Source organism: Gadus macrocephalus, chromosome 4 (assembly GCF_031168955.1).
Source record: "Gadus macrocephalus chromosome 4, ASM3116895v1".
Taxonomy (NCBI): Eukaryota; Metazoa; Chordata; class Actinopteri; order Gadiformes; family Gadidae; genus Gadus; species Gadus macrocephalus.
The window spans coordinates 11,912,958-11,940,453 of NC_082385.1; the positions used below are offsets into that span (position 1 = coordinate 11,912,958).

General features: G+C 46.0%; 1 protein-coding gene across 3 annotated transcripts in view; it reads right to left on the reverse strand.

Moving 5' to 3' along the window:
* Window positions 1-5,495: 5,495 nt before the first annotated feature.
* LOC132456073 (rab GTPase-activating protein 1) overlaps window positions 5,496-27,496 on the reverse strand; it is a 67,598-nt gene continuing 45,597 nt past the window's right edge. For all 3 annotated transcript variants that reach the window (XM_060050251.1, XM_060050252.1, XM_060050253.1), the window contains 12 exons: window positions 26,155-26,229; window positions 24,984-25,109; window positions 24,395-24,538; window positions 23,495-23,536; window positions 22,610-22,738; window positions 16,619-16,711; window positions 15,707-15,817; window positions 14,794-14,898; window positions 13,270-13,353; window positions 10,407-10,478; window positions 9,706-9,903; window positions 5,496-8,107 (listed from right to left, as the gene is read on the reverse strand). In XM_060050251.1, the coding sequence (XP_059906234.1) occupies window positions 7,982-8,107; window positions 9,706-9,903; window positions 10,407-10,478; window positions 13,270-13,353; window positions 14,794-14,898; window positions 15,707-15,817; window positions 16,619-16,711; window positions 22,610-22,738; window positions 23,495-23,536; window positions 24,395-24,538; window positions 24,984-25,109; window positions 26,155-26,229 (1,305 nt within the window). In that variant the 3' untranslated portion in view covers window positions 5,496-7,981. The remainder of the gene's footprint in view (window positions 8,108-9,705; window positions 9,904-10,406; window positions 10,479-13,269; window positions 13,354-14,793; window positions 14,899-15,706; window positions 15,818-16,618; window positions 16,712-22,609; window positions 22,739-23,494; window positions 23,537-24,394; window positions 24,539-24,983; window positions 25,110-26,154; window positions 26,230-27,496) is intronic.

Consider the following 27,496-nt stretch of genomic DNA (forward strand, 5'->3'; position numbering starts at 1 on the left):
TAGGGACATGTTGAACAAGAATATGGTGAAGGTCATAGAAAACAATTTGACCTGATTATTTGATGGATTTTAGATATCTGCCTATTATAGCAATGGATGCATGCATGCATATTGATTCAAGTATGTATTTCAACAAATGAAAAAAAAATGGACCCATTCTCAATCAGTATATATATATACATGAATATATATATATACACACATACATGCATATACACATGTATATATATTTATATATACATTTTTATATTCATACATACGTGTGTATGTGTAAATATACGATACATAAGTACATATAAATATATACTGTACGTATAGACATGTGTATATGTAAATATATACTGTATGTTGTATAGACATGTGTATATATATGTGTATATGTAAATATGTATGTATACAGCGCCCTCCATAATTATTGGCACCCCTGCCCTGGTTAAGATGTGTTCTTTAGCTTCTAATAAAGCCTCGTCCAGGCTTGTTCACCACTGTTCCAGTTGTTTTAAACTTCTTGACGATTCCTCTGACAGTAGCAGGTGTAGGCGAGTGGCTATTTTCTTGTAGCCATTGCCTGATTTGTGAAGGTCGACACACATCTGGCTTACTTGAACGGTGTATTCCTTTGTCTTTCCCATGTTGAAGAGAAATGGCCTCTGTGGCACGTCATATTTATACCCCAGGGAAACAGGAAGTTATGAATTACTAATTAAATGTTCCTACATACTCTGATCAACTTTGTAAACGACAGAGATACTTTAATTACATTTATTTCCTAGGAATTGTTAGGGGTGCCAATAATTGTGGAACAGGTGATTTTATGAAGAATAATTGGTAACCCTTCCTTTTACAGTCCCCTAATTACTAGGTATTTACCCGGTACATACATGGTAAATCATAGTGTATTACTGGGTAATTGCCACTGGTAATAAGAAGGTAAATACAGAGGTAGTTACCCGGTAAATACATGGTAAATCATAGTGTATTACTGGGTAATTACCACTGGTAATAAGAAGGTAAATACAGAGGAATTATCCAGTAAATTATAGTGTATTACTGTGTAATTACCACTGGTAATAAGAAGGTAAATACAGAGGAATTACAGCTGAAGTACTAAGTAAAACCTCCACTATTACCCATCAACTCAACTAAGTAGCGTGTAGTTGTAACTGATTTAGGTTGGTAATAACTCCGATATTGTGTACTTCCTAGGAAATTAGGCAACCAATTCTTATAAAGACCTATTATCCAAGGTTTATGTTGGTAACAGCCCAAATTTAATGATGTACTATCTAGAAATTAGCATAGTGCTTTCCAATAAAATACTATTTCTTAGTTATTATTCATAGCTACACCCATTTAGAAAGGGTTTATTCGATTTACCACTATGGAATTACTTACCTGGTAACAACCCTCTGCAGGAACAGTTTTCCTCTAGTGTCATGGTACATCTTCTTAAATACTGGGTACAAAGCCGTTTGTTTCCATGGTATTACCAGGTTCTTACCATATAATTTATAATAGATTCCATTATCCATGCAGTCAACACAAACATGTACCATGTACGTTCTGCGACGTTACCAAGTAAAACACGACAACTTACCCAGTAATTAAGCTGAAACTGTACTGTAAAAGGAAGCCTCGTTTGTTTCCATGGTATTACCAGGTTCTTGCCATATAATTTATAATACATTTCATTGTCCATGCAGTCAACACAAACTTGTACCAAGTACGTTCTGCGACGTTACCAAGTAAAACACGACAATTTACCCAGTAATTAAGCTGAAACTGTACTGTAAAAGGAAGCCTCGTTTGTTTCCATGGTATTACCAGGTTCTTACCACATAATTTGTAATACATTATTCCCTTTTCCATGCAGTCAACACAAACTTGTACCATGTACGTTCTGTGACGTTACCAAGTAAAACACGACAATTTACCCAGTAATTAAGCTGAAACTGTACTGTAAAAGGAAGCCTTGTTTTTTTCCATGGTATTACCAGGTTCTTACCATATCATTTGTAATACATTATTCCCTTTTCCATGCAGTCAACACAAACTTGTACCATGTACATTCTGCGACGTTACCAAGTAAAACACGACAATTTACCCAGTAAGTAAGCTGAAACTGTACTGTAAAAGGAAGCCTAGTTTGTTTCCATGGTATTACCAGGCTCTTACCATATAAGTTGCAACTGGTTATTCCCTTTTCCATGCAATCAACACAAACCATATATGTTCTGCAACATCGTTCACCAGTAGTTAAGCACTTTAATTGTTGTTATAAAACCCCAAACCACTGTTGATGAAAGGCATATTAGAATTAAACAAAATCAAAGGCTTATCTTTCAAACAATGCATATCTCACAAACAGGCACTGAACACTGAAGAAATCGGACAAAAAAAAGAGCCGTCCACATCAACTCAATTTAAATGTTACTGATGGTGTTTTCATAAAACACATGACATTGTTATGGCAAGTGACCACAAGGAAGACTGCTTCAACCTCTTCAATTTGAATAAGCGGTGAATGCCATGCAGCAATCTGCCTATGGGAGCATCTTTGTGGTCATTCGCAAACCAATGAGTCCACTCGATGAATGAGAGATGACTCTTTAGTGTCTTCTCTGTGAGGTATCCCTGCAGTCTCCACATCTGGGATTTGAAGGCTGACCAAGACCTGACCAGGTACCTCCAAATCTCCCCTTCCATACTGTAATAAAGAATCAGAAGACAAGAAAATAAACATTAGGACTGTCAATTAATGAACATTTCTAGAACATGTAGAACTCAGATAATTTTTGTTTATTAGTTAAAAAAGGATGCTGATCCTCTGGCCATTGTGTTTGGTCATATTGAAAAGAGAAAAAGGCATAGCCATAAATACAGTTAATAGGACGGGAGGGGACAGGCTGTTAGCTCCGATTAGCACTTTAGCATCGAGCTAGCGGAGCTTCTGTCATTCAAATAACTCGGACATGTTGTTTAAAACCTATAACACCCAATTTATTAAAATATCCGGATTTAATCGGGCTCTCTCCCATAAGTACAGTTAATAGGACGGGAAGAGACAGGCTCTGTTAGCCCCGGTTAGCGCGATGCTAAAGAGCAGCTCTACCGGAGCATGCCACCTCAACAGGTGCAAGTTAGCCTCCGGTTTGATATTCGCCGGATATTCGGTTTACCACCCAATCGGATTCATCAACATAAGTGCAATACATTACGGGCTTAGTATGTTGAGGACGGTTTAGGACGGCGTATCGCAAAAATCACAAACACATGTTGTCGCCATCGATGTCTGTGCAACAACGTCATTTACGTTCTGGCTGCTACCTGTTTTAGGGACCGTCAACAAGTTACACAAACCGACTGGTGGCAGAGACGTTACCATGGAATTGTTTCTGGAAATAAATCATATAAAATAACATAAAAATCACTAAAAAAATACATTTTGTCACCTGATTGTAGTAGTAGTTGCCAATGGTGGGCTGCTACTTACTGCAGGTAACTTTGCTAATATATTGCATTATTGTTAAACGGGATGCCATTAATAATTTCAAATATAGTTTAGTCGATTTTTGTCGAATATTAAACTATTAACTGCATTATGATTAACTATATTTCAATATATTTGTGTGATTAATTTCCTGTCTGAAACAATTCCATGGTAACGTCTCTGCCACCAGTCGGTTTGTGTAACTTGTTGACGGTCCCTAAAACAGGTAGCAGCCAGAACGTAAATGACGTTGTTGCACAGACATCGATGGCGACAACATGTGTTTGTGATTTTCGCGATACGCCGTCCTAAACCGTCCTCAACATACTAAGCCCGTAATGTATTGCACTTATGTTGATGAATCCGATTGGGTGGTAAACCGAATATCCGGCGAATATCAAACCGGAGGCTAACTTGCACCTGTTGAGGTGGCATGCTCCGGTAGCAAACGAGGCTACCTTTTACAGTACAGTTTCAGCTTAATTACTGGGTAAATTGTCGTGTTTTACTTGGTAACGTCACAGAACGTACATGGTACAAGTTTGTGTTGACTGCATGGAAAAGGGAATAATGTATTACAAATTATATGGTAAGAACCTGGTAATACCATGGAAACAAACGAGGCTTCCTTTTACAGTACAGTTTCAGCTTAATTACTGGGTAAATTGTTGTGTTTTACTTGGTAACGTCACAGAACGTACATGGTACAAGTTTGTGTTGACTGCATGGAAAAGGGAATAATGTATTACAAATTATATGGTAAGAACCTGGTAATACCATGGAAACAAACGAGGCTTCCTTTTACAGTACAGTTTCAGCTTACTTACTGGGTAAATTGTCGTGTTTTACTTGGTAACGTCGCAGAACGTACTTGGTACAAGTTTGTGTTGACTGCATGGACAATGAAATGTATTCTAAATTATATGGCAAGAACCTGGTAATACCATGGAAACAAACGAGGCTTCCTTTTACAGTACAGTTTCAGCTTAATTACTGGGTAAGTTGTCGTGTTTTACTTGGTAACGTCGCAGAACGTACATGGTACATGTTTGTGTTGACTGCATGGATAATGGAATCTATTATAAATTATATGGTAAGAACCTGGTAATACCATGGAAACAAACGGCTTTGTACCCAGTATTTAAGAAGATGTACCATGACACTAGAGGAAAACTGTTCCTGCAGAGGGTTGTTACCAGGTAAGTAATTCCATAGTGGTAAATCGAATAAACCCTTTCTAAATGGGTGTAGCTATGAATAATAACTAAGAAATAGTATTTTATTGGAAAGCACTATGCTAATTTATAGATAGTACATCATTAAATTTGGGCTGTTACCAACATAAACCTTGGATAATAGGTGTTTATAAGAATTGGTTCCCTAATTTCCTAGGAAGTACACAATATCGGAGTTATTACCAACCTAAAACAGTTGCAACTACACGCTACTTAGTTGAGTTGATGGGTAATAGTGGAGGTTTTACTTAGTACTTCAGCTGTAATTCCTCTGTATTTACCTTCTTATTACCAGTGGTAATTACACAGTAATACACTATAATTTACCGGATAATTCCTCTGTATTTACCTTCTTATTACCAGTGGTAATTACCCAGTAATACACTATGATTTACCATGTATTTACCGGGTAACTACCTCTGTATTTACCTTCTTATTACCAGTGGCAATTACCCAGTAATACACTATGATTTACCATGTTTGTACCGGGTAAATACCTAGTAATTAGGGGACTGTAAAAGGAAGGGTTACCGAATAATTATTTCTTAGTCAGGGACTTTTTTTTCCACTTAAAATTCACTTGAGTTGAAGGTTACATTTTTCTACAATTTTCAGTGTGAGTATTTTTCTGCAATAAAAATTGAATTTATTTTAAGGCTTTTAACACATCTTAACCAGGGGTGCCAATAATTATGGAGGGCGCTGTATATACATGTTGAATAACGTGTGCAACATAAAGGAGGGCGGACAATAGAATCAGATACAATCTCTCCGTGTTCAGATCTTTATGATGAAAGTCATGAAGTATACACAATGCAACCTACACTATTACAATGTCCACACACTGATAATGTTCCTTGTTTTCGTCCAATGACAAAGCTACGTTTTGGGCATGTCAGTAACAAATTAACAAACAGCAGTTTGATCCAAGCTCGGAGCGAAATAAAGGAAACAAGTAAAAACATAGTGAAGTCAACTGTATCACAGCAGGTAGGTAAGGTACAAGTAGGCAACGTTAGTTATAAAATAGAAAAAACATGAAACAAACCCCCAGATTTATTCACTTATGGTTTATATGTTATTTACAACTCAGTGGTTAGAGGACTGAACCCCTTTGTTGTTATTTGGCCTTTCCCCGTTGCATCATGGGTATGTTTCACACCCACTGATCGCTCCACCTTCAAACTACATTCAGCTCACGATTCACCAGTTCTCTTCACGTTGTCAGACACACTAAATCCTTCCTTAACGTCTCAGCGTTGACAGAAAAGTGTTAACGGGATGAGTGATAATGATTTAGAAGCATCAAGCTTTGCACTTTCCTTCCTAAAGACAAAAAGGAGCACAATAACATACAAACATACACACAGTCAACCACCCCTATTCCACCCGGGATTGGCTTCACTGTGACCCTGGTCCGAACTCCTGTATGGCCCCCGGTGACCCTGCCCGGCAACCCTCTAAGCCAGATGGACCAATCAGAACGCTGGGCATCGACCCACTCAGTGTAGGACTGGGGTCCAGGAAGGCAGTGGACATGGATCATGAAATGTGCTTTTGATCGGGTGAGGGCTCTTGGAAGAACGCACGTTTTAGTTTTTGCTGTGCTTTTAATAGAAGTATTCAACGTATATGGATATGTGTCTGACTCTATTCTAAATATAAGTGGGTCTCCATATGCTGGTAGAGGCAAACTCATGACACCGTGCTAACACAATATGTCTGCTACCCTAGCGAAACACAGCCTCCAAACATGACCTCCTCTGTCAAGGTCAAAGGTCGAGGGGAGGGGGGGTCAGCGAGCAGCTGGAGACATGAGAGCTGGAATAGTGATGTAGGGTGAGTGGTTTAAACATGTCTCCCAAACGGCCAGATGGAATTACCAGTACCTGTGGGTGTGTGTGTGTGTGTGTGTTCATGCATGTGTATGTGTACATGTTTGTGTATGTGTGAGCGTATTGCCGTATATCAAGCGGTCTGACCCTTGTCTCTAGTGACGGATAGGGTTTCAAACACTCGTTGGTCTTTGTGCCGTGCCTGGACTGTGTGTGTGGGGGAGATATATATATATATATATATATATATTCATTCTACGAGGGTTTCAGTTAGCCAGGTCCTCATGAAGTTTCCACTTATCCAAGTTATTTGTGTCCAGGTGCTGCTGACAATAAACCCTCATGCATTTTTAACGTTAGAGAATTTAGATTTAATAAAGTTATTTACTACCACGGGAGATGGGCAAGACTGCTCTCTCTCTGGCACACTGTGCGTCACATGGTCATTGTCTTCTGCTATACGCCCCACCCTGCCACCAGCATCACTCGTATACACACACTGGTTAATCAGCGCAACCCAGACAATTAGAAAACAATCTAAAACGTTCCTTTTACAAGCATGCACACGCGCGCAGGCTAAATGAGTGCTTTCTTTGTATTCTGTCCCTCTGCTATGTTCATATTTACATGCCATACTCATCCATGGCTGTTCAGTCAGTCACTGAAGCACATCTTCCAAGTCCAATCACATACATACACACACACACACATTTTCACACACACTCACACACGTACACTCAAGCAAATACACAATCCCGACAATCAACATTAACGGAACACCAATCCACGCACATATCCGTGTTTTTCTTCTTCTAACAGCACATTCTTATACATACATTAAAAAAATCGTGACACTTTGTTAAACGTAAAAGTTTGAGAAAGAAAAAAAGCTCCGTTCAGAAAAAGGCGTCTCATCTCGTGTCAGCTCTGTACCTAAAGACCCCTCCCCTCTCTGTCAAACAGGGGGGGGGGGGGGGGGGGACTACGCTTGCTTGTGCCGGGGAGTTGAACATAAAGCAGGGGGTGGTGACACATGCGGCCGGCCTGTGTCCAGCCCCCGCGCCTCCACAGCGTTTAAATATCAGTAGTACAAAGATTAAAATCAACAGAAGCCTCTTCTCTCTCCACACCAGCCTCTTGTTCAACGGAGATCTGGACGCGCAGCGCCAACAAAACGCACCCTAAACCCATGGTGAGCGGGGGCTGCTGGGATAATGGACTTACTGGGGTGGGGGGGGGGGGGGGGGGCGCAGCCTGCTTACGAGGATTAGGAGGCTTGGAGGGGGTGTAGTGTTAACACAGTTTGTTTTTTAAATCCCCAGATCATCCTGGGGGGGTAGCAGTCAAGTTATGGGGGGGAGGGGGGGGGGGCGTTGCTGATAGCAGCGGTGGAGGTGGTGGTGGTGAGTGGGCGGGGTCAGTTAGGTGTTCTCCTTGCCCCCCTGGGCGCCCGTCACCGTCTTGATGGAGCTGAGGGTCCGGTTGAACCAGGTCTTCTTGGCGGCCTGCACTTCATTCATGGCCAGACCCAGGTGGTGCTCCAGGTCCTGGGACAGGAGACCAGGGGGAGGGGGGGGGGGGGGGGGAGGGAGGAGGGGGGAGAGAGGAGAGGGAGGAGGAGGAAGGGAAGACACGAGGAACGTTAACATTAGCCTGAGTGAAATCAAATGGTACGATCCGTCCAAAAGCATCCAGCACCGATATACCTGATAGCAACTACATTGTTGACCATTTTATAGACCGTAGTAAAAAGTACAATATAGTATTTTAACTATACAGTTTAATATTTTATATAGCAAGAAATGGCAGTAAACGAACAAGGGGCATTAAAAATTGCAGTTGGGAAAAAGGAATAACCTTTTAACAATGCTTTTATATATTATACCACGCATATCAATATTAATACTTATTATATATCTTGGACGTTAAAAGCGGTAAAATCTCGTGCTCGACCAAAAGAAAGAGCAGAAGGACCCCATGTGCCCCCCATTTGATTGTGTGTTCCTGTCCGCCCCTCCCGTTGGCCCTCATCCGTCTCCTGAAGCGGCCCTGCCCTATTGGCCCGTACCTACGCTCGGCCTCGTAACGTGAGGCCGTGCTCGCATAAGAGACACATATCTGAAGGGGCTGGCAGACGGCAGCGATGTGTGTGTGGCTCCCCACACAGAGGGGGGGGGGGGGGGGGGGGGCGCCTGTCATCAGATCAGTCAGCACACAGCGGCGGCGGCCCGCCCACCTCCGCTGCACATGCTGAGGGGCCTGTCACACGCACCGCACCAGCCCCGCCGCTATGACTCCATTACGCTGGCTGCAGACCCGCTGTCAAAACACGCCGCATTGTTCCCCGAGACGCACATCAATGCGCCCGTGGCGCTCACATTGGATGAGGCAGTGTTATCAGGGTTTGTCCGATACGTTTATTCAAGTCGTTGTTTTGCTCTGTGTGTGCGTCTCTCTCTCTCTCTCTCTCTCTCTCTCTCTCTCTGGCTGCGTGTATGTGCAGCCAACATGGCCTCCTGCCTGGTCCTACCACCAGGTGTTAGTCAGCCCCGTCCATCATGGCCTCCTGCCTGGTCCTACCACCAGGTGTTAGTCAGCCCCGTCCATCATGGCCTCCTGCCTGGTCCTACCACCAGGTGTTAGTCAGCCCCGTCAAACATGGCCTCCTGCCCGGTCCTACCACCAGGTGTTAGTCAGCCCCGTCAAACATGGCCTCCTGCCTGGTCCTACCACCAGGTGCTAGTCAGCCCCGTCCAACAGTAGTACAACCACATTTAATACTTTCCATTACATCCATCTAAAGACATGAACCTCAAGTTGGGCTGCAAGAAATAACAACAATTTCTCGAATTGAACACCATACGACCACCATACGTATCTGTCCCTGTATCAACTATCTACAGTGCATACAGTGCTGTCCCTGTATCTGAACCTCTCTGGACTGCATAGGGCTGGGTATCGCCACTGATCTCCCACAGGGTCCGGGTTCTATTAGATGTTCCGATGTGATTCGATTCAACATCGACTGGTTTAGGGATATTTCAGTTCCTATACAAATTTTGCTTGGATATGAAATTAATCCTCAAAGAACCACTGCTCTAAATCGTACCAGGCAGCCTCTAAGCCGGTGCATTATTAGACATACCTGTATCTTGCACTCGGCCTCCACCAGCTGCAGCTTGGTCTGGGCCAGCTCCAGCTCCATCTCCCTCAGCTGGCTCTTCAGGCCCTCCTTCTCCTCGCTCTCCTCGGGCCCCGTGGCGCCCAGGGGCCCCGTGGCCAGGCGCACGCGGCCCTCCTTGTTGAACAGAACGCTGCACTTCTCACAGCCGTCCACCCTGGCCTGAAACACGGGGGGGGAGACGGGTGAGAGGTGGTGATGGAGGGGATGGAGAGGGTGAGATTGAGGGTTTGGGGGGGTGGGGGGGGGGGAGTAGATCATAAGGTGGGGATGGTAGAGGGATGTGGGGTGAAGAAACTGGGAGGGACCAGAGGGATGAAGAGGAAGTGGGAGACGGGCGAGGTGAGAGGGTGAACGTGGGCGGGGGGGAGAGGGGGAGAAAGGGGGGAGAGGGAGCTCGGGGGGGGGGGGGAGAGGGGGAGAACGTGGGCGGGTGGGAGAGGGGGAGAAAGGGGGAGAGGGAGCTAGAGGGGGAGAGGGAGCTAGAGGGGGAGAGGGGGCTGGAGGGGGAGAGGGGGCTGGAGGGGGAGAGGGGGCTGGAGGGGGAGAGGGGGGAGGGGGCTGGAGGGGGAGAGGGGGCTGGAGGGGGAGAGGGGGCTGGAGGGGGAGAGGGGGGAGGGGGCTGGAGGGTGGGAGGGAGCTGGAGGGGTGGGAGAATGAACTACCTTGATTTTATCCAGCTCTCCGCGGTTGGAGGTCTGCTGCTTCTCCAGACGCTCGCTGAGCTGGGAGCAGATCTACACAACAGAGGTCGAAGGTCACCTGACTGAACACCTCCGTTTGCATAATGACAACGGTATTTATTCAGTGTCGGTGGCAATCTTCCCTTTCTCTCCTACACCCGTGATCCACAAAGTAGCAGACAGGCGTATGCGTGCTGGCACACACTGGGACACACAAATACACACACACACACACACACACACACACACACACACACACACACACACACACACACACACACACACACACACACACACACACACACACACACACACACACACACACACACACACACACACAAACACGCCCCCAGACTTGTTCTGTCGCTGGCTCTACACATGGATCTCAGTGACACCCTGAGTCATCCTAATGGCGACAGCACTTTGTTCCCTTGTCTCTGTTCAGTTTATTTTGGAGGAGAGCTGTACAAACAAGGAGGAGGAGAGGAGCAAATCCGTAGCAAGACACTCACCGGGCCAAGATAGGCTCCGCATATCTTACAACATGCATCTGGATTACAGATTGAAGTGCACAGTGCATGTAATATATATATAGGGATATATATAGGGATTGTTTAGGTTCTCATAGTGACGGTATATTTGTACACGGATTGTGTAGATTGCCATAGTGACTAGGTAGAGCTTTATAGGGATTGTGTTCAACTTTATGATTCAATCATCAAATCAGTTTGGCGGCTTTCATAGAAATACCATGGCGGACACGACGGACCTAGTGAACCTGAACCCCGATATTAAACCAGCAAAAGATGAATACCGCAAAATAAATAGAAATATCGTGCCACAATTCCTGCAGACTCTCAATATTTACAGAATCGCACATACAGATTGTATCGGTACTCGGAAACCTTATGATATCATGTTGTATATTATGAGGCATGTCTCGGCTTCATAGTATCAGCATCACACAGACAAAGACAATGAATCTTCCTCCGCACCGCCCAGAGAAAGACACATGAACACAACATTTATAATCAAGATATTAACCACCTATAGCAAGCCGTACATGAGTCTATCTGGGAGGAACGTCGGCACAACAACACATAACTCTGTTGTCTCCCCTGTCTCTCTACGGACATTTATTCCAATGTTCTCTTATCTGGAGCCACTCAGCCACTCACTCCCTTCAGAATAAGAGCGCAGCCGTTCAGCTGAACACCATCGTGTCACCACCGGGCTTATTATAGCGTGGCTCAGTGCTACACGCTTCTGATGTGAAGGGCTCTCACACCAGAGAGTTCAGCCACACGGGCACGCAGGAAACCCATCAGGGCCCTTTTATATTAGCTCTATCATTTGCAATTTCCGGGCTATATTTTTACACCCAATAAACGGGAATTATACGTTTCTGGTGTCGGTGCCATTTCCTTTGTTCCTCGTGTGGAAAAGTTAGCGACAAGCCCATTGTGCAATTTATAGCTCTGCCATTATAAGAGACACTAGTAGCATGGGGTGGAATGATAGGTTTCAGCGACAAGCAACTTCGGCTAACGTACGAGAATACACAAGAACAGACCATATTACTGTGGGGGGCACTTATAAAGAAACAGATCAATTTTCTCCAGTCGGAGGAACTAGAGGGCCTGTACTCTGAGTGTACCCCTCAGTGTGTTCCTTGTCCTCTGAAGGTTAATAAGGGTGGTGCTGGGTCAATCGCCCCAAAACGACCCTGTGAAGCTCTCTGGCGTTGGGGACATTTAGCAGCCTGACACAAGGGCGACTGGAGGAACTGTGAACCACTGCAAAGCATTGTGCATGCCTTGCAGAGGCAGTGGGGTTAAGCCTCGAGTATAACCGGAGCGGAATCGCTGTTAGAGTCGACACAAAGATCGAGCTGTCACCAGGGCTCAACAGGGGGAAGCCGCTGGGAGTTTATGTTTGTGTTAAGGGCCTATGCTCAGCCATCGCTAGCACATAGCCGAGAGGTCTGCCGTTAGGATATAGTTGGTGGTATGGTATATAGTTTATACGCATATAGTTTAATGGCTAGTGTGGTGTTTGTGTGCTGCAGCCCCTGTACGTGTGCACTTATGTGCACGACTCAAGACACACGCGGTGTCCGCGGCGACGACCGTCTTTGGATGTGCTTCAGTGAAGCTGCTCCTGTCTATAAACACACTTGATGGTGATTCACCTCAAAAGTATTAACAAAAACAAAATGTTGTAGGATGAGAAGTAATACTGAGATCAAATCACACATTCATAGCAGGTCGAATGACGTGTCCGTTCTGATCTTCGCACGAAACAATAGGAAGGGCTGGTGACCCCCTTTGAAATGACCAGGAACATATCCCTAAGTAGACATCACAGCATACCTATGAACAATGTTTGTGGTGAGTTTGGCAGAGATGTGCTTCACGGTGTGCGGCGATGTCCCACAAACAGTCAGACCGACATGAGCCCCTAATATAGTCAGGTCTAGCGGGACGATTTCGTGTCATCAACATGTGGAGTGGAGGACAGCAGAACTGTGTGGATCTGCTGCCTCTCTCAGGGGCAGTGGACAGTAAAGTAACCAAGATATCAATGTGTTCTATTAAAAAATAGTGCAATGATAAATTTGCCTAATAGACCGAGATCTTTACAGCAATGAAACAAGGATGTCTATCAGCGACTGACTGACTCTTAATCTGATGCTACTCCTGAACATAAGGAAGTAGGAGTCTGACGCAGTTTCACTTCTTCAAAGAGAGTTAGAAAAGGAACCAAACAAAGGCCTCAGTTATTTTTTAGGTCCAGAAGAGCCTCTGGTCTCTGACGCTTCCAGCAGAACACGGTCGGTGCATACCTGCTTGTATTCCCCGATGATGGAGCCGTTCTTCTTGATCTCAGACTCGGACTTGTCCAGCTCCCGTCTGCACATCTCCTTCAGCTGCAGAGGACACACACACACACACACACACACACACACACACACACACACACACACACACACACACACACACACACACAGTAATAGTGTTAGCGCGACCCTTGGCAGAGGCAGAGGACAAGAGTGACAAAGGCAATGTCAACAGCGGCCCCCAGGGGCCCCTTGTGTTCTTCCAAGATGGCTGCCAGGGAGCATTAACCAGAGACGGGCTATTGGCAGCTTGATGGTGGACGCCAAAGTCGTGACCTCGACACAAATCTAATTGAAACCGCCAACGCCGACCCCCCTCACGCCTCCACCCAGCATCCACCTCCGCCCACGCCAACACACCAGGGGAGATTGTCAGAGAGAGAGAGAGAGAGAGAGGGAAAGAGAGTAAGGGAGAGAGGGAAGAGAGAGAGAGAGAGAGAGAGAGAGAGAGAGAGAGAGAGAGAGAGAGAGAGAGAGAGAGAGAGAGAGAGAGAGTAAGGGAGAGAGGGAAAGAGAGAGAGAGAGAGAGAGAGAGAGAGAGAGAGAGAGAGAGAGAGAGAGAAAGAGAGTAAGGGAGAGAGGGAAAGAGAGAGAGAGAGAGAGAGAGAGAGAGAGAGAGAGAGAGAGAGAGAGAGAGGGAAAGAGAGTAAGGGAGAGAGGAAAAGAGAGTAAGGGAGAGAGAGAGAGAGAGAGGGAGAGAGATAGAGAGAGAGAGAGAGAGAGAGAGAGAGAGAGAGAGAGAGAGGGAGAGAGATAGAGAGAGTGAGAGAGAGAGAGAGAGAGTGAGAGAGAGAGAGAGAGGGAGAGAGATAGAGAGAGTAAGAGAGAAAGAAAGAGAAAGAGAGGGAGAGAGAGCAGGAAAGAGAGTGGGAAAGAGAGAGAGTAGGAGATGGAGAGAGAGTAGGAGATGGAGAGAGAGCGACACAGAGCGTGGGAGAGCGAGAGAGAGAGCGGGAGCGAGAGAGCGAACGAGCAGTCCGCAGTCTGCCTTAGAGGCTTCATTTCCCCGTACATAATCTCCAGATCCTCGGGGTCGACAGATAAACAAGACGAGGCGGAGACGGCCGCCAGGCGTCGGCGGCCGTGCCTCCATTAGGGCGAGAGAGATTCTCTCCATCCCCCCCGCTGTATTCTATCAAACGGACGCAGAAAGCTGCAAAGTTCTTCTGTTAGTCAACTCGGTCGCGGCCAGAGACGACCTTTATGACTTTGTGATGTGTTGCGTTGAGGCTGAGGCGTTGTTCCCACGCTGGCCGCCGCAGACTCTCCATCACGCGATAAGGCATCGCTACCTCGACATGTATAAGACTTTCCTCTTCGTTGAGATTTGGAAACAAACCCTAGAGCTGTTCAGCCTTTTTGACTTTGCGCTCGACTCTCCTTTTTGTGCGGCTTTTCGGTGGGGTTGAATGTGGGCCGGTGTGATAAATAGCCCACCTCTCTCCATCAGTAACACCGGGGGACACTGACCTGTGCTGACTCCTCCTCTAGTCGCCTCTTCTCGTCCTCCGAGTCCACCAGCTTCTGTTTGGTCATCAGCAGCTCCTTGTTGAGGGCATCAGCCTTCTCCTCGGCCTGGAACACACACACACACACACATTTATTCACCGAAAACACACACATACATTCAGCAAACACGCACATTCATCGATCAAACACACACACACACACACACACACACAAACGTTCAGCAAACACACACACACGCACATTCACCGACCACACACATACACACACACAAACATTCACCGAACACGCACACAAAAACACACATACACATTCAACAATCAATCACACACACACACACACACACACACACACACACACACACACAGATATACACCAAACACACACACATTCCCGAAACCCACACACATGCACACGGACAGACAGACACAACACGCACGCACGCACACATGCAACATAATAATGATAAAGTGGCTGAAGCGGCTGTCAGGACAGAATGCGGCAGCAGTGTACCTGGAGGTCATTCTGCACGCCCAGTGCTGAAGGTAATCACAGCACGGGGGTCAGGGTTTAACCTCACATAAAGCAGAGGGCCCAGCATGAATGTGCACACACACAATCACAACATAAATAACCTCAACCACACTTCCATCTGTAACCTTCCCCGCTAGCCCACAAGGTACACTCACAGTGCGACATTATACATTACATTATAAATGTATAACGGTCTCTAACCAATTGCACACACCAAACACACAAGACGGAACCGAAAAGACAGATACATCCACACTCTCAAACCAAAAAGTTGAACAGCACGCTCACAAAGATGCACGTGCACTCCCACCCACACCACACAGATCCATGTTTCTCCCCAGTTCCCGGTAACGACACGGGGCTGACGTTGTTATGTTCTTACGTTGTCCAGGTCCTTGCGCAGGGCGATCTTGCTGCTGACCAGCTCGTGGGCCAGGTCGTCGTTCTCCTGCTCCAGACGCATGTTGGCCTCCTGGAGACGGCGGTTCTCTCGCTGGCAGGGGAGGGGGGGGGGCGACGAGAGGAGGAGGGAACACAAGCAGAAGGGGAGACGGTGAACACCGACCGATCGGAGAGCGGCACGTGGCAGAACAGGAAGTGGGCAGTTTCGGAGAGATCTGGACGGGAGCACGGGGGAAGAGGAAGAGGAAGCTAGCAGGGGAGGCGCGCTGTTTTTCAGAGAGCTGTGCTGATCGTGGAGGGCATGTTAGCAGTGGTCAAGGGACACCGGGGGCATAGCGGAGAAACTGTGGTCTGTAATGGTTAACAGAGCACGACTGGCGCACTGGATTACTCATTAACATGGTCCCAGATAGCACACGGTAGTCGTAGACAACTCATTAACTATGATTTTAGTCTTTCATGTTTTCAATATAATGAGTGTATGTGTGTGAGCCACAGCTATATAGGAGCGTACTGCTGATCCTGGGGGGGTGTGTGAGAGAGAGAATGTGCCTCACATCTCTTGATAGGGGCCTCCTGTTATCCTGGGGGTGTGTGTTTGTCTATGTGTGTGAATGCAGCACAGTGTGTGCATGCATGTGTGGCATGGTGTGTGTACAGTATGTGTGTGTGTGTGTGTGTGTTTGTAAACCATGCATGTATGGAACAGTGTGTGTGTGTGTGTGTGTGTGTGTGTGTGTGTGTGTGGGTGTCTGTGCGTGTTTGTGTGTAAGTGTGTGGCATAGTGTGTGTGTGTGTAAGTGTGTGTGTGTGTGTGTGTGTGTGTGTGTGTGTGTGTGTGTGTGTGTGTGTGTGTGTGTGTGTGTGTGTGTGTGTGTGTGTGTGTGTGTACCTCGTATCTCTCGATGGGAGCCTCCTGTTGCTCCTGCTCCTCCTTGATGGTATGGTACTCCTTCTCATGCTTCTTCAGCTTCTTCTGGCTGATCTGCACCACAAAACACCGCCCTCCTGTGAGCTACATACTACACATGCATTTTGAATAATAATAATAATAATAATAATAAGACAGCAACTACAAAAGATGCAACCGTTGGCAATCTTATTACTACCCAAATCGTAGAGAATCAAATCTACTGAAAGGGTCGCAATCCTGAACACAACCCCACTCATAAATCTTTTCACTATGGCATCGTGATGTCCCTGAAGATTCCTACAGTCGTCCAGAGGAGCGCTCATACGCATGAGGCGCTCACCTTTGACCCACATAGATAGGAGCCTACTTTGCATCTCTAGTGTCGACTTGGCAGATATGCAAAGGCAAGGCTCCCCGTTGAATAGGTTGTTGTTTTTATGTCCCGTGGTGGAAAACCAAGTGATAAAATGCATGCAGACGGGCAAGTAGTGTGAACTATTAGCACTGCATCGTGGAGCGTTAGCACTCCCAGTGGGATCAATACGCCGCAGAATGCATTTACAGATTTACGATTGGTTTTTGGTAGTATTTTTCTAGACAAACCCGTTACAACTGCAAGAAAAAATGTTTATGGGTATTTATGGGTATTTGGAATCAATATAATCCTTTGAGATTATATCCATTTGACATCGCCCTCAAGAGTAACACCATGTAGAAATACCAAAACATAAATTCTCGTTTCCTCCTATTCTGCACCACCTGTGCACTCAATTATCATTGAGACACTGTTTGTTTTATTATTCAGTATAATTATTTATCACATTGTCATTCTGAAAATGTTCTGTCTGATATGCAATCAATCTTATTATTAGTATTCCCGTTATTACAATAATTATTATTATGAATGAATGAGGTCAATGTAAGACATAATTGCTTCTAAATGAAAGATTCAAATGTCATCACGAAATGGGTTTCCTTTGTGCTACGTTTATTTCCAATATGAATAAGCTGAGTAGCCGTTCCTTCCAAAGGAGACCTACGCTACAGGTGTGACCGTAGCACGGAAATCATGCCACTCATACTATGCCACAAATCAAAAAGAATCAACAAATATCAGGCTGCCACACGGATCTCCTCAGAAAGAAATTAATGAATACTTGAGGAAACATGTGTCCACAAGTGTCGGGCTCATCTGTTGCGGTTCATCCACAGCCACACCCCCCCCCCCCCCATCCTTCCTCTGGTACCCCAGGTGCTATAGAATAAGTAGTGCTGTGAGGGAGTCTATTTCAGTCCTGAGAGACAGATCACCAGCTTGTACAACATACAGCACCAAACAAAGGGTCAACAAGCCATGAGTCAATCTGTGTAATCTGTAGGCTGCGATACGTGTGTGGGGGCGGCAGCTGTGCGTGTGTGTGTGTGTGTGTGTGTTTGTGTTAAAAGTGATGAGTGCAGATGGGAGTATGATCAAGGAGTGTGAGAGAGTGTGTGAGTGTACATGAGTGTGTGTTACATGTGTGGGTGTGTGAGAGTGAGCATACATGTGAGTGAGTGATTGAGTGGGGGTCATGTTTGGGTTTGTATGCATTTGTGTACACAAAGCAAAACTAAGTATTATTTGCACACAGTCGGTGCATGTGTGTATGTGTGTGTGCTTGCATGCGTGTGTGAGCTTGCGTGTGTGTTTGCATGTGCATGTGCGTGCGTGTATGTGTTTGCATGTGTGCGTGTGCATGTGTTTGCATGTGTGCGTGTGCATGTGTTTGCGCGTGTGCGTGTGCATGTGTTTGCGCGTGTGCGTGTGTCCATCTCATCATGTGTCCACATCCGCTGACCCTGCTGTCTCCCAGGCCTCGTCACCTGTCCTGCTTGTCAGGGGCGAGACACACCCCTCCCCTCCTCAGTTAGGAGAACTCTGCGGGAAGCAACTTGGAAATAGACGGTAGGAAGGCGAAACACGAAGACCAAAAAAAGCACGGCGAGGTCAGAGCTCATGACCCGCGTGATCCGTCTCACTCTCTGCTTTGTCGTCACCTTCCCTGACTTCTCTTCCACTGCTGCCACGGTTCTGCGGGGGCTTTAGCTGACCTGTTCTTCCTCCTCCTGTTAGCCCAGGGGGCTGCAGAGCAACACCTGCGGCTACCGCAGATGACGGCCAGCTGTAGCTAGATACTGCCGTGTGTGTGTGTGTGTGTGTGTGTGTGTCTGATCCATCCTATATGCTCCTCCATCTTGGTTTTCATTGGCGCAGTCAATGCTGGAATACATTAAATCTATGCAAACCGAATGCTAGCAAAACGTTGGCCCAATGTTACACCATTAGTCCTGCGGATTCCACCTTTTGTCTCAGCGTGAAACAAACGGGTGAGTGACGTAACACGTGATCAAACACGTCTAGGAACAAAGGCTCTTTGTTCCTCAGCCAGCCCTCCCCTCACACCTTTGTCCGTGTTTTGGTCTCAACATATAGTGGGTACATCAAATCGGTTGCTTTCCCTTTATGTTTTGAAGTCCCGGATCCCCTTTCAACCTGGAGAATACACCTTGTTGCGTAATCACGGGACTATTCGTTAATCAACGCAGATAGTGTAGGGTAGGAAGAAGGACAAAGACATTAACGGCGCGCAGACATGGAGATCAACCATATGCTGAGGAGTGGATATTAATAGTGAACATCTCTTATGATGTGCCCATGATATTTATTCAAATCGCTGAGGGCGCTTTGCATAAATCAAGTTTTTACGAGTCTAAAGGTCATAGCATTGAAAGGAGGACAAGAATAGGAAATCTAATAGGTAGACACTCGCATTAAAAGTTGCTCAGAGCCTGACCCCAAGAAGTCCTCTGAATTAGTTATGAGTTTGTTTCATAAGGAGATTTGTAGCATAATGCCTGGACTTCAATGGTATGCAACTGTAGAAGATGTATAAATATGTACATTTATTTAAAAACTTTTTTTCTTCCAATAGGTAAGGTACCTGGTCCATGGCGATTTGGAATATATATTTTTTATTAAACCTTTATTTGAGTCTCATTGGAATTTAAAATCTCTGTTCCACGAGAGACCTGGCCAAGAGGGCAGCATAAAACAAACAAATACACCAAGTTTTCATACAACAACAAAAAAACTCACACAATATTCACACAATTAAAAGACCGTTTTGGGATTTCATTTCCAATACTTCCATATTCTAGGTCCTTTAGTAATGAGCCAAGGGCATCAAACGGAATCAATTCTGACAATTTTAAGTCTTTCTGGAGGGTGTTCCCAGCAGAGGGGGCAGCATATTAAAAAGCTTTTTCTCCCAGCTCAGTACGAGCATGTGGAGCGAGCGCAGGCTAAAGTGGAATTGGTCTCTAAGGAGATATGTACATATGTAAGTAGGGACTAGTCCAAGGAGAGTTTTACAAATAAAATTCAACCAATGGGTTCGCTGCATACACACAGAGATGGCCAATTAGACCTTGCATGCAAGGTAAAATGGTGGGTAAGATGTTAACCACCAGTAACAAATCGCAAGGCACAATGACTGGACTCTGTGCAAAGCGGACAGAAACAGAGTGGGGTTGAGGGAAGGCGAGGTGTGTGCTCGCACATCCTGGCCCAATGGGCTGGTCCTCTCCATTAAGGAGAACCAATGGAGACAGAAACCCTACTCAGCTAAGACCTGCTCCATGGACCACGCCTTGCCCTGAGGCTCAGTAAGGGAGGGAAGGCCCATATGAGACCTCAATAGGTCTACCAGAGCCAGAGACACTGGCCGTTGCTCCAGGACAGTGATGTGTCCCAGCCCTTGGGGGAGCCTTGACAAGGGCCGTCAGGTTGGGGTGCAGTATGGGCCTTGTATGGGAGCGTACTGCACCCCAACCCGACGGTGAAGGGTCCGTGGTGACCCGCTCCCGCAGAGAGGGGGGGGGGGGGGGGTCAAGTTGGCCGCTCATATAGAAGCAGACAGAGCTTTGGCTGACCACCAGAGTGACCCGAGGAAAGTTGGGATGGCGGTGAGGAACCCGTGCCTTGGTGCCTCGAATCGAAATCGACCGTGTTATGCAGACTTCAAACGAGAGCGGAGCCGCTCACTGGGACACGCATGGCAATACTAGGGAGACCCAAACCATTCCCCTGTAGTGTGGCACATTTTAGACTGCTTTAGTTGTTTTGTTTTCCTTTACCGTGGAACAGTAGGGTTCCACGTCATTGGGGACGAGGGTACAAACCCGCACCTCGGGGAGGCACGAAGTGGTTATTTCCCTCTGTTTGTTCCGACTCTACGGAGCCAGAGAGTTCATCCTTTCTACCTGCGGTTCTTTCAGTGAGGAGGCATGCAGGAACAGAGCCTGGGGTCCCATGGGATTACACACAGGCACCCAAGAGTCACAGCTGACTTTGTTGAAAAATTGCAGCACTACCTCTGGCGTAGGGTCAGGTGTAAACAGAAGCCTGCGTTTTGTGGTAGAGCAAGAGTGGGATTCTTGTCAGAACCGCTTACAATGTCGTCAATGACACGTTACTCTGATCTCTGGTTGCTTACAGGTTACTCACAGCGTATTGATGAAGTTGTCAAGTGGACCAGCCGTAGAGAAAGCCCTCGCATGGATAGAGAAGCAAGAAGCCGTATTGTACTCTGCAGCGCTATAGACAACGGGGTGTAGCGTTTGACAGTTTGTTACTTCCCATGAAAAGTGCTGAATTTACACCGCGATTCCCCCCAGTCTGCCGGGCGTGGGGCGCAGAGCCGCTGAGCAATTAAGACCGAGCCCTGCTGCAGACTCACCGGGGCTGGAGAGGAGCCGTGTGATGATCTTAGATTACACTCACCGAGGGGAGCGGCTCAAGTCCATACCACGCATATGAATGCTTCAACAGAATGCCCCCCGATGAAGGGATGTTTTCAGGAAACTAACATAGCGTATGCAGATACCTCAATCTTGTCGACTAAATGCATCGAGGGTATGACCGTGTATGTAATTGAGGTCTGGAAGTGCATTCATTCAGGCAATGTTATATATTATTATTTTAATTGATATGAAAAGAGACCTCCATCTGTCTTAACGTCTGGCTGACTCATTGTGACACATGGGACCTGCATTATGCAGGTAGCTTTTTCTGTTGCGTTTTCAGGAACGCTACATTTTTTAGTTAAATCATTGTCGCTTTTTTTTTAATGGTTTGTGAATAATTGAAACACAATGGTTAATCTTTTTTGATTAACAATTTAGATTTTTTGATTTGATTAGATTTTTTGAATATTTAAATATTGTGTAATACTATGATTAACTTTGTGAAACATGTGAAATATTGTCAAATGGCATAGACTATAACGTTTAAGTACCTTTGTATCCATCCGACATTCGATCGTATTGAACGAGGTTCTACTTAAAGTAGAGGGGTCTGGAAGTTTGGAGAGTTTTCCATTTTTCACAAGTTCAGACATTTTTCTTTGGAAAGGTTGTTCCTATTGGTTCGTCATTGCATCCCTAGGTCCCTGCCCCAGAGAGAGAGAGAGAGAGAGAGAGAGAGAGAGAGAGAGAGAGAGAGAGAGAGAGAGCGCGCTGCAGAAGGTGCACCACGTTGTCTTCATTAAGACAGCAAGGTCACCCTTCAACCTTCCCTGTCAGGAGTTTGTTCCAACAGATAACTTTCCCAGCGGTACCATCAATGTAAGCCCATCTAAACTAGGCCACTCTTTGGAAAGCGGGTTACAACACAGGTGTGTGGTTTGTTTTACTTGATTTACCAAGGCTCCCCTTATGGCTACACATTGCCCCCTACTGGCCACGTTGGGAACGACAGATCTTTTACTTGCAGGCAAAGTTAAAGAGCAAGATTTTTTCCCAGTGGGAGAGGGTATGTAAATATCTTAAAGGAAAATATACTCATGGAGAACGTATTTTCCTCTCACTGCTTAAAATCTGTTTCAAGTGGGAGAGGTTGGGTATAAGAAGAAGAGGCAAAGAACAGCCTACCTTCATGCCACAGGCCAGTTCCATCAGCTTCTTGGCATTCTCCTCGGAGCGGTACCGCTTGGGCACAGGGACCCGGAAGAACTTGAGGGCCCCCTCAAAGTCCGTGGAGATCAGGTCATCCTTAGATGTCTGAGGGGCACATTACCACAACACAATCGGAATAGGGCCATGGACCGCCTACATTATCCAACGTGAAGCAAGTCTGTTGAGATCAAGACGTCCTGAGAAGTCTGAGTGACACACAAAAAATATAATTATATGTATAATTATTAAAAACTAGGCCCATAGACTTCATACATCCAATGTGAATTGGCCTGATGTAGCGCATAACAGCTAGCTGGCGTTTAAAGACACCCCATTATAAAAACACAGCGTGTCACCAAATCTGATGGCATGTATAACCCTCGTGGCCACCCTGCCATCTCCTCCCTATGTGATGTCCCCTGCCTGTTAATTAGTGTGTCTTGGTAATGATGTGCATCTCCGGTAAAACAAACCCACTCTGGTGCCTTCAGGTTACACATTTGTGTGGGGGACCTCTGTGTGTTCCAAGGATGCTCTTTGAAAATCATAGTCATGGCAACGACAGTCTCATTCTTTCTGGGGGGCGGGCTGTGTTTCTGTGTGTATGACTTATGTGTGTGTTTGTGTTTATGTGTGCATTCAGGTGTGTGTGCTTGTGTGTGTGTGTTGATGTGTGTGCGCTTGCATGTGTGTGTGTGTGTGTGTGTGTGTGTGTGTGTGTGTGTGTGTGTGTGTGTGTGTGTGTGTGTGTGTGTGTGTGTGTGTCTGTGTGTGTGTTTATGTGTGCGCGCTTGCGTGCTTGTGTGCATGAGCGGGTATGTCTGTGAGTGTGTGCGTGTGCGTTGCACGGAGCCATCTCACCTTGAGCAGTGCCAGGGCCACGTTAAAGATCACGCTGATGCCCTGTGGTCACAGAGAGAGGGAAACACAGCTAAATTCTCCCTCAGGGGAACCATGGGGAGGTGGTCAGATGTGTTTCTGATCAGGGAGCAGTGGGTCCAGCAGGGTCTCATACAGCAAACAGTGTGGGATGCACTTCAGGTAAACAAAAGGGTCTTCACGTCCCCAGCGATTTCATCTCTTTCACGACCAGACTGTTAAATAAACTCCTTATGAGAAGGTGTTATTGGGAGGGGGGTATGGCTGGCCATATCATCAGGGACGTTTGATTGCATTTCAGAATGCACGTGTCACTCATAAGATCGATCGCGCCCTAAGGTGGTCACGTCGACTGCTTTCACCAAGGACACATGGATAGTTTAGAAGTCTTTATCTGCAACTGTACGTCTGTCACGCTTGAGGCCGGTCATGAGGCCGGTCAGCCTGTTCGATATAATCTCAGATGGAGACAGGCCAAGAGTGTTTGTGTTACTTGAATATAGTCTGTACAACGCCAAGTGTTGTGTGAGGTCAACTGCACGTTGATCAAGGAAACAATGTCCCAACACAAGGGCTTCCCAGAGAGATGAGGGCCAGGTAGGATTCAGACCCTCTGGAGATACATTTGAGACACCTCTGGAAACAATACCAGTCTTCAACGCAACTCAGTGAAGTTTTATAAGTGTAATCTGAAGTTATCCAGATACAGATCCATCCAACAGCATAATAAATCATTCATGGGGTACCCAGAATGCATTGCTCACATCGCTGCTCCAGCAGATGGAGAAGAATGCCTCCTAGTGGGGCTGACAGTAACATCAGGAACAACATTCATGCAGAAAGCAGCAGCTCTGGGTGAGGCGTGTGTTGCAAGGGGCCCACCTCACAGAGCAGCAGGTCGATGATGTGGAAGACCATGTAGAGCGGGAACTTGGCTGTGAAGAGGGTGAGGAACCACTGGGAGGCGTACATGTGGGCCTCCAGACCCACGTTCAGGAAGTGGCTGTACAGGTCCGGAAGGTACTCCTACCACGGGCGAGAGACATCAAGGTCATACAGGATTAAGAGAGAGAGAGAGAGAGAGAGAGAGAGAGAGAGAGAGAGAGAGAGAGAGAGAGAGAGAGAGAGAGAGAGAGAGAGAGAGAGAGATAAGAGGATGGACAGAGAGATAGACAGGAGGAGACAGACAGGCAGACAGGGGGAGGACAGAGACAGACAGGAGGAGGACAGAGGCGAGAGCCGAGGTATAAAATGGGATTTAGACGGAAGAACGAAGAAGGCGATGGTAATGTAGAAAAGGAGGGTTTGCTAGAAAAACAGCATCAAGGAGTTCATGGGGTAAATAGGGGTCATTCAACACCATTAAAATCGGACTCACTTGAAAAACATGACCGGTGTCGCAGAGCACTGTGCACATGCGCACCCACACACGTATACACAAACACACACACACACACACACACACACACACCTGCATTAGTCTCTCCAGCTGGAAGAATTTGCAGTGGAGATCTTCAAAGTTCTGTTTGAAGAGGTCCCGGAGGCCGTAGTCAAACATGATCTTCACCAGAACACTGAAGGCCTGCTCCTCTGGCATCTACAACATGGACAGACAGATGTACGCACGCACGCACGCACGCACAACCACACAACCACACACACAGACACACACAAAACTAATAATATAGAAATATTCTTTAGGTCATCCCTGCTGGCTCAAAATAAGACACCTTTATTTATGGACAAATGGACAAAGAATAGACAGATAGCTATCTATGTATGGAAGGCTGTAAAGAAAAAAGAAACAAACAAATGTATTCATATAAAACATTTATTCAAGCAGCACCCTAGCAAAGGAAAGGGTCACAGAATAGCATTCAGAGTTAAGATCTACCAAGAGAAAGCGAGGTAATGTATGCATACTACAAATATATAACATGGATAAGATCGCTATTCCTCCACTAGGTGGCAGCGTGGAGCAGTAATCATAGTTTCAGTTTCCTCAGGTTGCTGCAGGTAAGCGTTCATACGTTGTGGGTTTTTCAATAGCAACGGAGCAAGGTTAGCTCCTCACTAGTGTCTGCTTAAAGTCGGATGAAAACCAAACTAATATTTAAAGTTAAATGTCACCTCATATGTAGCACAATATTTCAATGGACTACAATTCATCACTGAAGGAAAACATGAGGGCGAATGTTAGCAACCGAGGTCGCTGCCGTCTACACTCGACATAAATCAATGCCCACTTTACAAGCAGCGGGGAGTGTGTTGATAGTTAAACTTGAGGTGAACTAACTGCGAGTTTTCCACTACTTGTGCATTTAAGTATGTGGCTGAGTAGAAGTCATATAAGGTGGAATATGTTTTTATGCTCACTGGCCCAGCAGTGTTTGTCCTTGCCCTTAGGGAATGTGTTGCGCAGTGTAGTGTGTTGAACGTGTGTTGTTGACTGATGAGGCAGCAGGAGGTTGCGTGCGTGAGTGTGCATGTATCTGTGTGTGTGTGTGTGTGTGTGTGTGTGTGTGAATGTGTGCGTATGCTCGTGTGTGTGTGTGCGTGTATTTGTGTGGGCGTGCTCGCGTGTGGGTGTGTGTATCTGTGTGTGTGTGCGTGTGTGCGTTAGTACGTGCGTGCGTACTCACATGAAGCAGCAACACAGCAGCCAGGAATGACTGTCCCTGGCAGTATCCGATCTCCTCGTCATAGACAGAGTAGGCCTGAAGTAGAGAGACGGACATAAAGTGAACATCTCATTTTGACAATGAATTCATTCAAATGAAATCTGGACACCAATGTGGAGTATAGTTTGAAATAGATAATTTCACGATTACGTCCTCGTTTTCACATGGCTTTGTCGGCGAATAAAACAATGACAATTGACTACATACAAAGCCATACACAAATCAAAGCAAAACAAACTGAAGGAAAAGGACTTTAAAAGATTCCTCTTTGTTAACAGCTGTAGTGGACACACTGGGCTGCAGTGGACACAAGGGCTGGGTTCATATAATATTGAAAATGATTTTCTGATTAAAATCTATCTTAATTTGAATGCTTCGATATTGATGAATAAAATCCCATGATCGATCTTTTATTGTTTGCATTTTCCCGTGGATGCGTGAAGTGGCCACGTTGAGAGGGGTGTGTCTCTTGTCGGCCAAGCAGGCGGCGCAAATGGATGAAGGATTGCGTTCACGTAAATGTACTCGCGTAAACACTTATATTTAAAATATTTGACCTTTCCTGCGAAATTCGCTTGATGTTTGATCTTGACAGCCTATCAGCGTTTACTCCCTGAATCACAAAACGGAGGAGAACGGGATTGTTGCACACTGTACTGTAGTGGTCACACTGTACTGTAGTGGTCACACTGTACTGTAGTCGTCACACTGTACTGTAGTGGTCACACTGTACTGTAGTGGTCACACTGTACTGTAGTGGTCACACTGTACTGTAGTGGTCACTGTACTGTAGTGGTCACACTGTACTGTAGTGGTCACACTGTACTGTAGTGGTCACACTGTACTGTAGTCGTCACACTGTGCTGTAGTGGTCACACTGTACTGTAGTCGTCACACTGTACATTAGTGGTCACACTGTACTGTAGTGGTCACTGTACTGTAGTGGTCACACTGTACTGTAGTGGTCACACTGTACTGTAGTGGTCACACTGTACTGTAGTCGTCACACTGTGCTGTAGTGGTCACACTGTACTGTAGTGGTCACACTGTACTGTAGTGGTCACACTGTACTGTAGTGGTCACACTGTACTGTAGTCGTCACACTGTACTGTAGTCGTCACACTGTACTGTAGTGGTCACACTGTACTGTAGTGGTCACACTGTACTGTAGTCTTCACACTGTACTGTAGTGGTCACACTGTACTGTAGTGGTCACACTGTACTGTAGTGGTCACACTGTGCTGTAGTGGTCACACTGTACTGTAGTGGTCACACTGTACTGTAGTGGTCACACTGTGCTGTA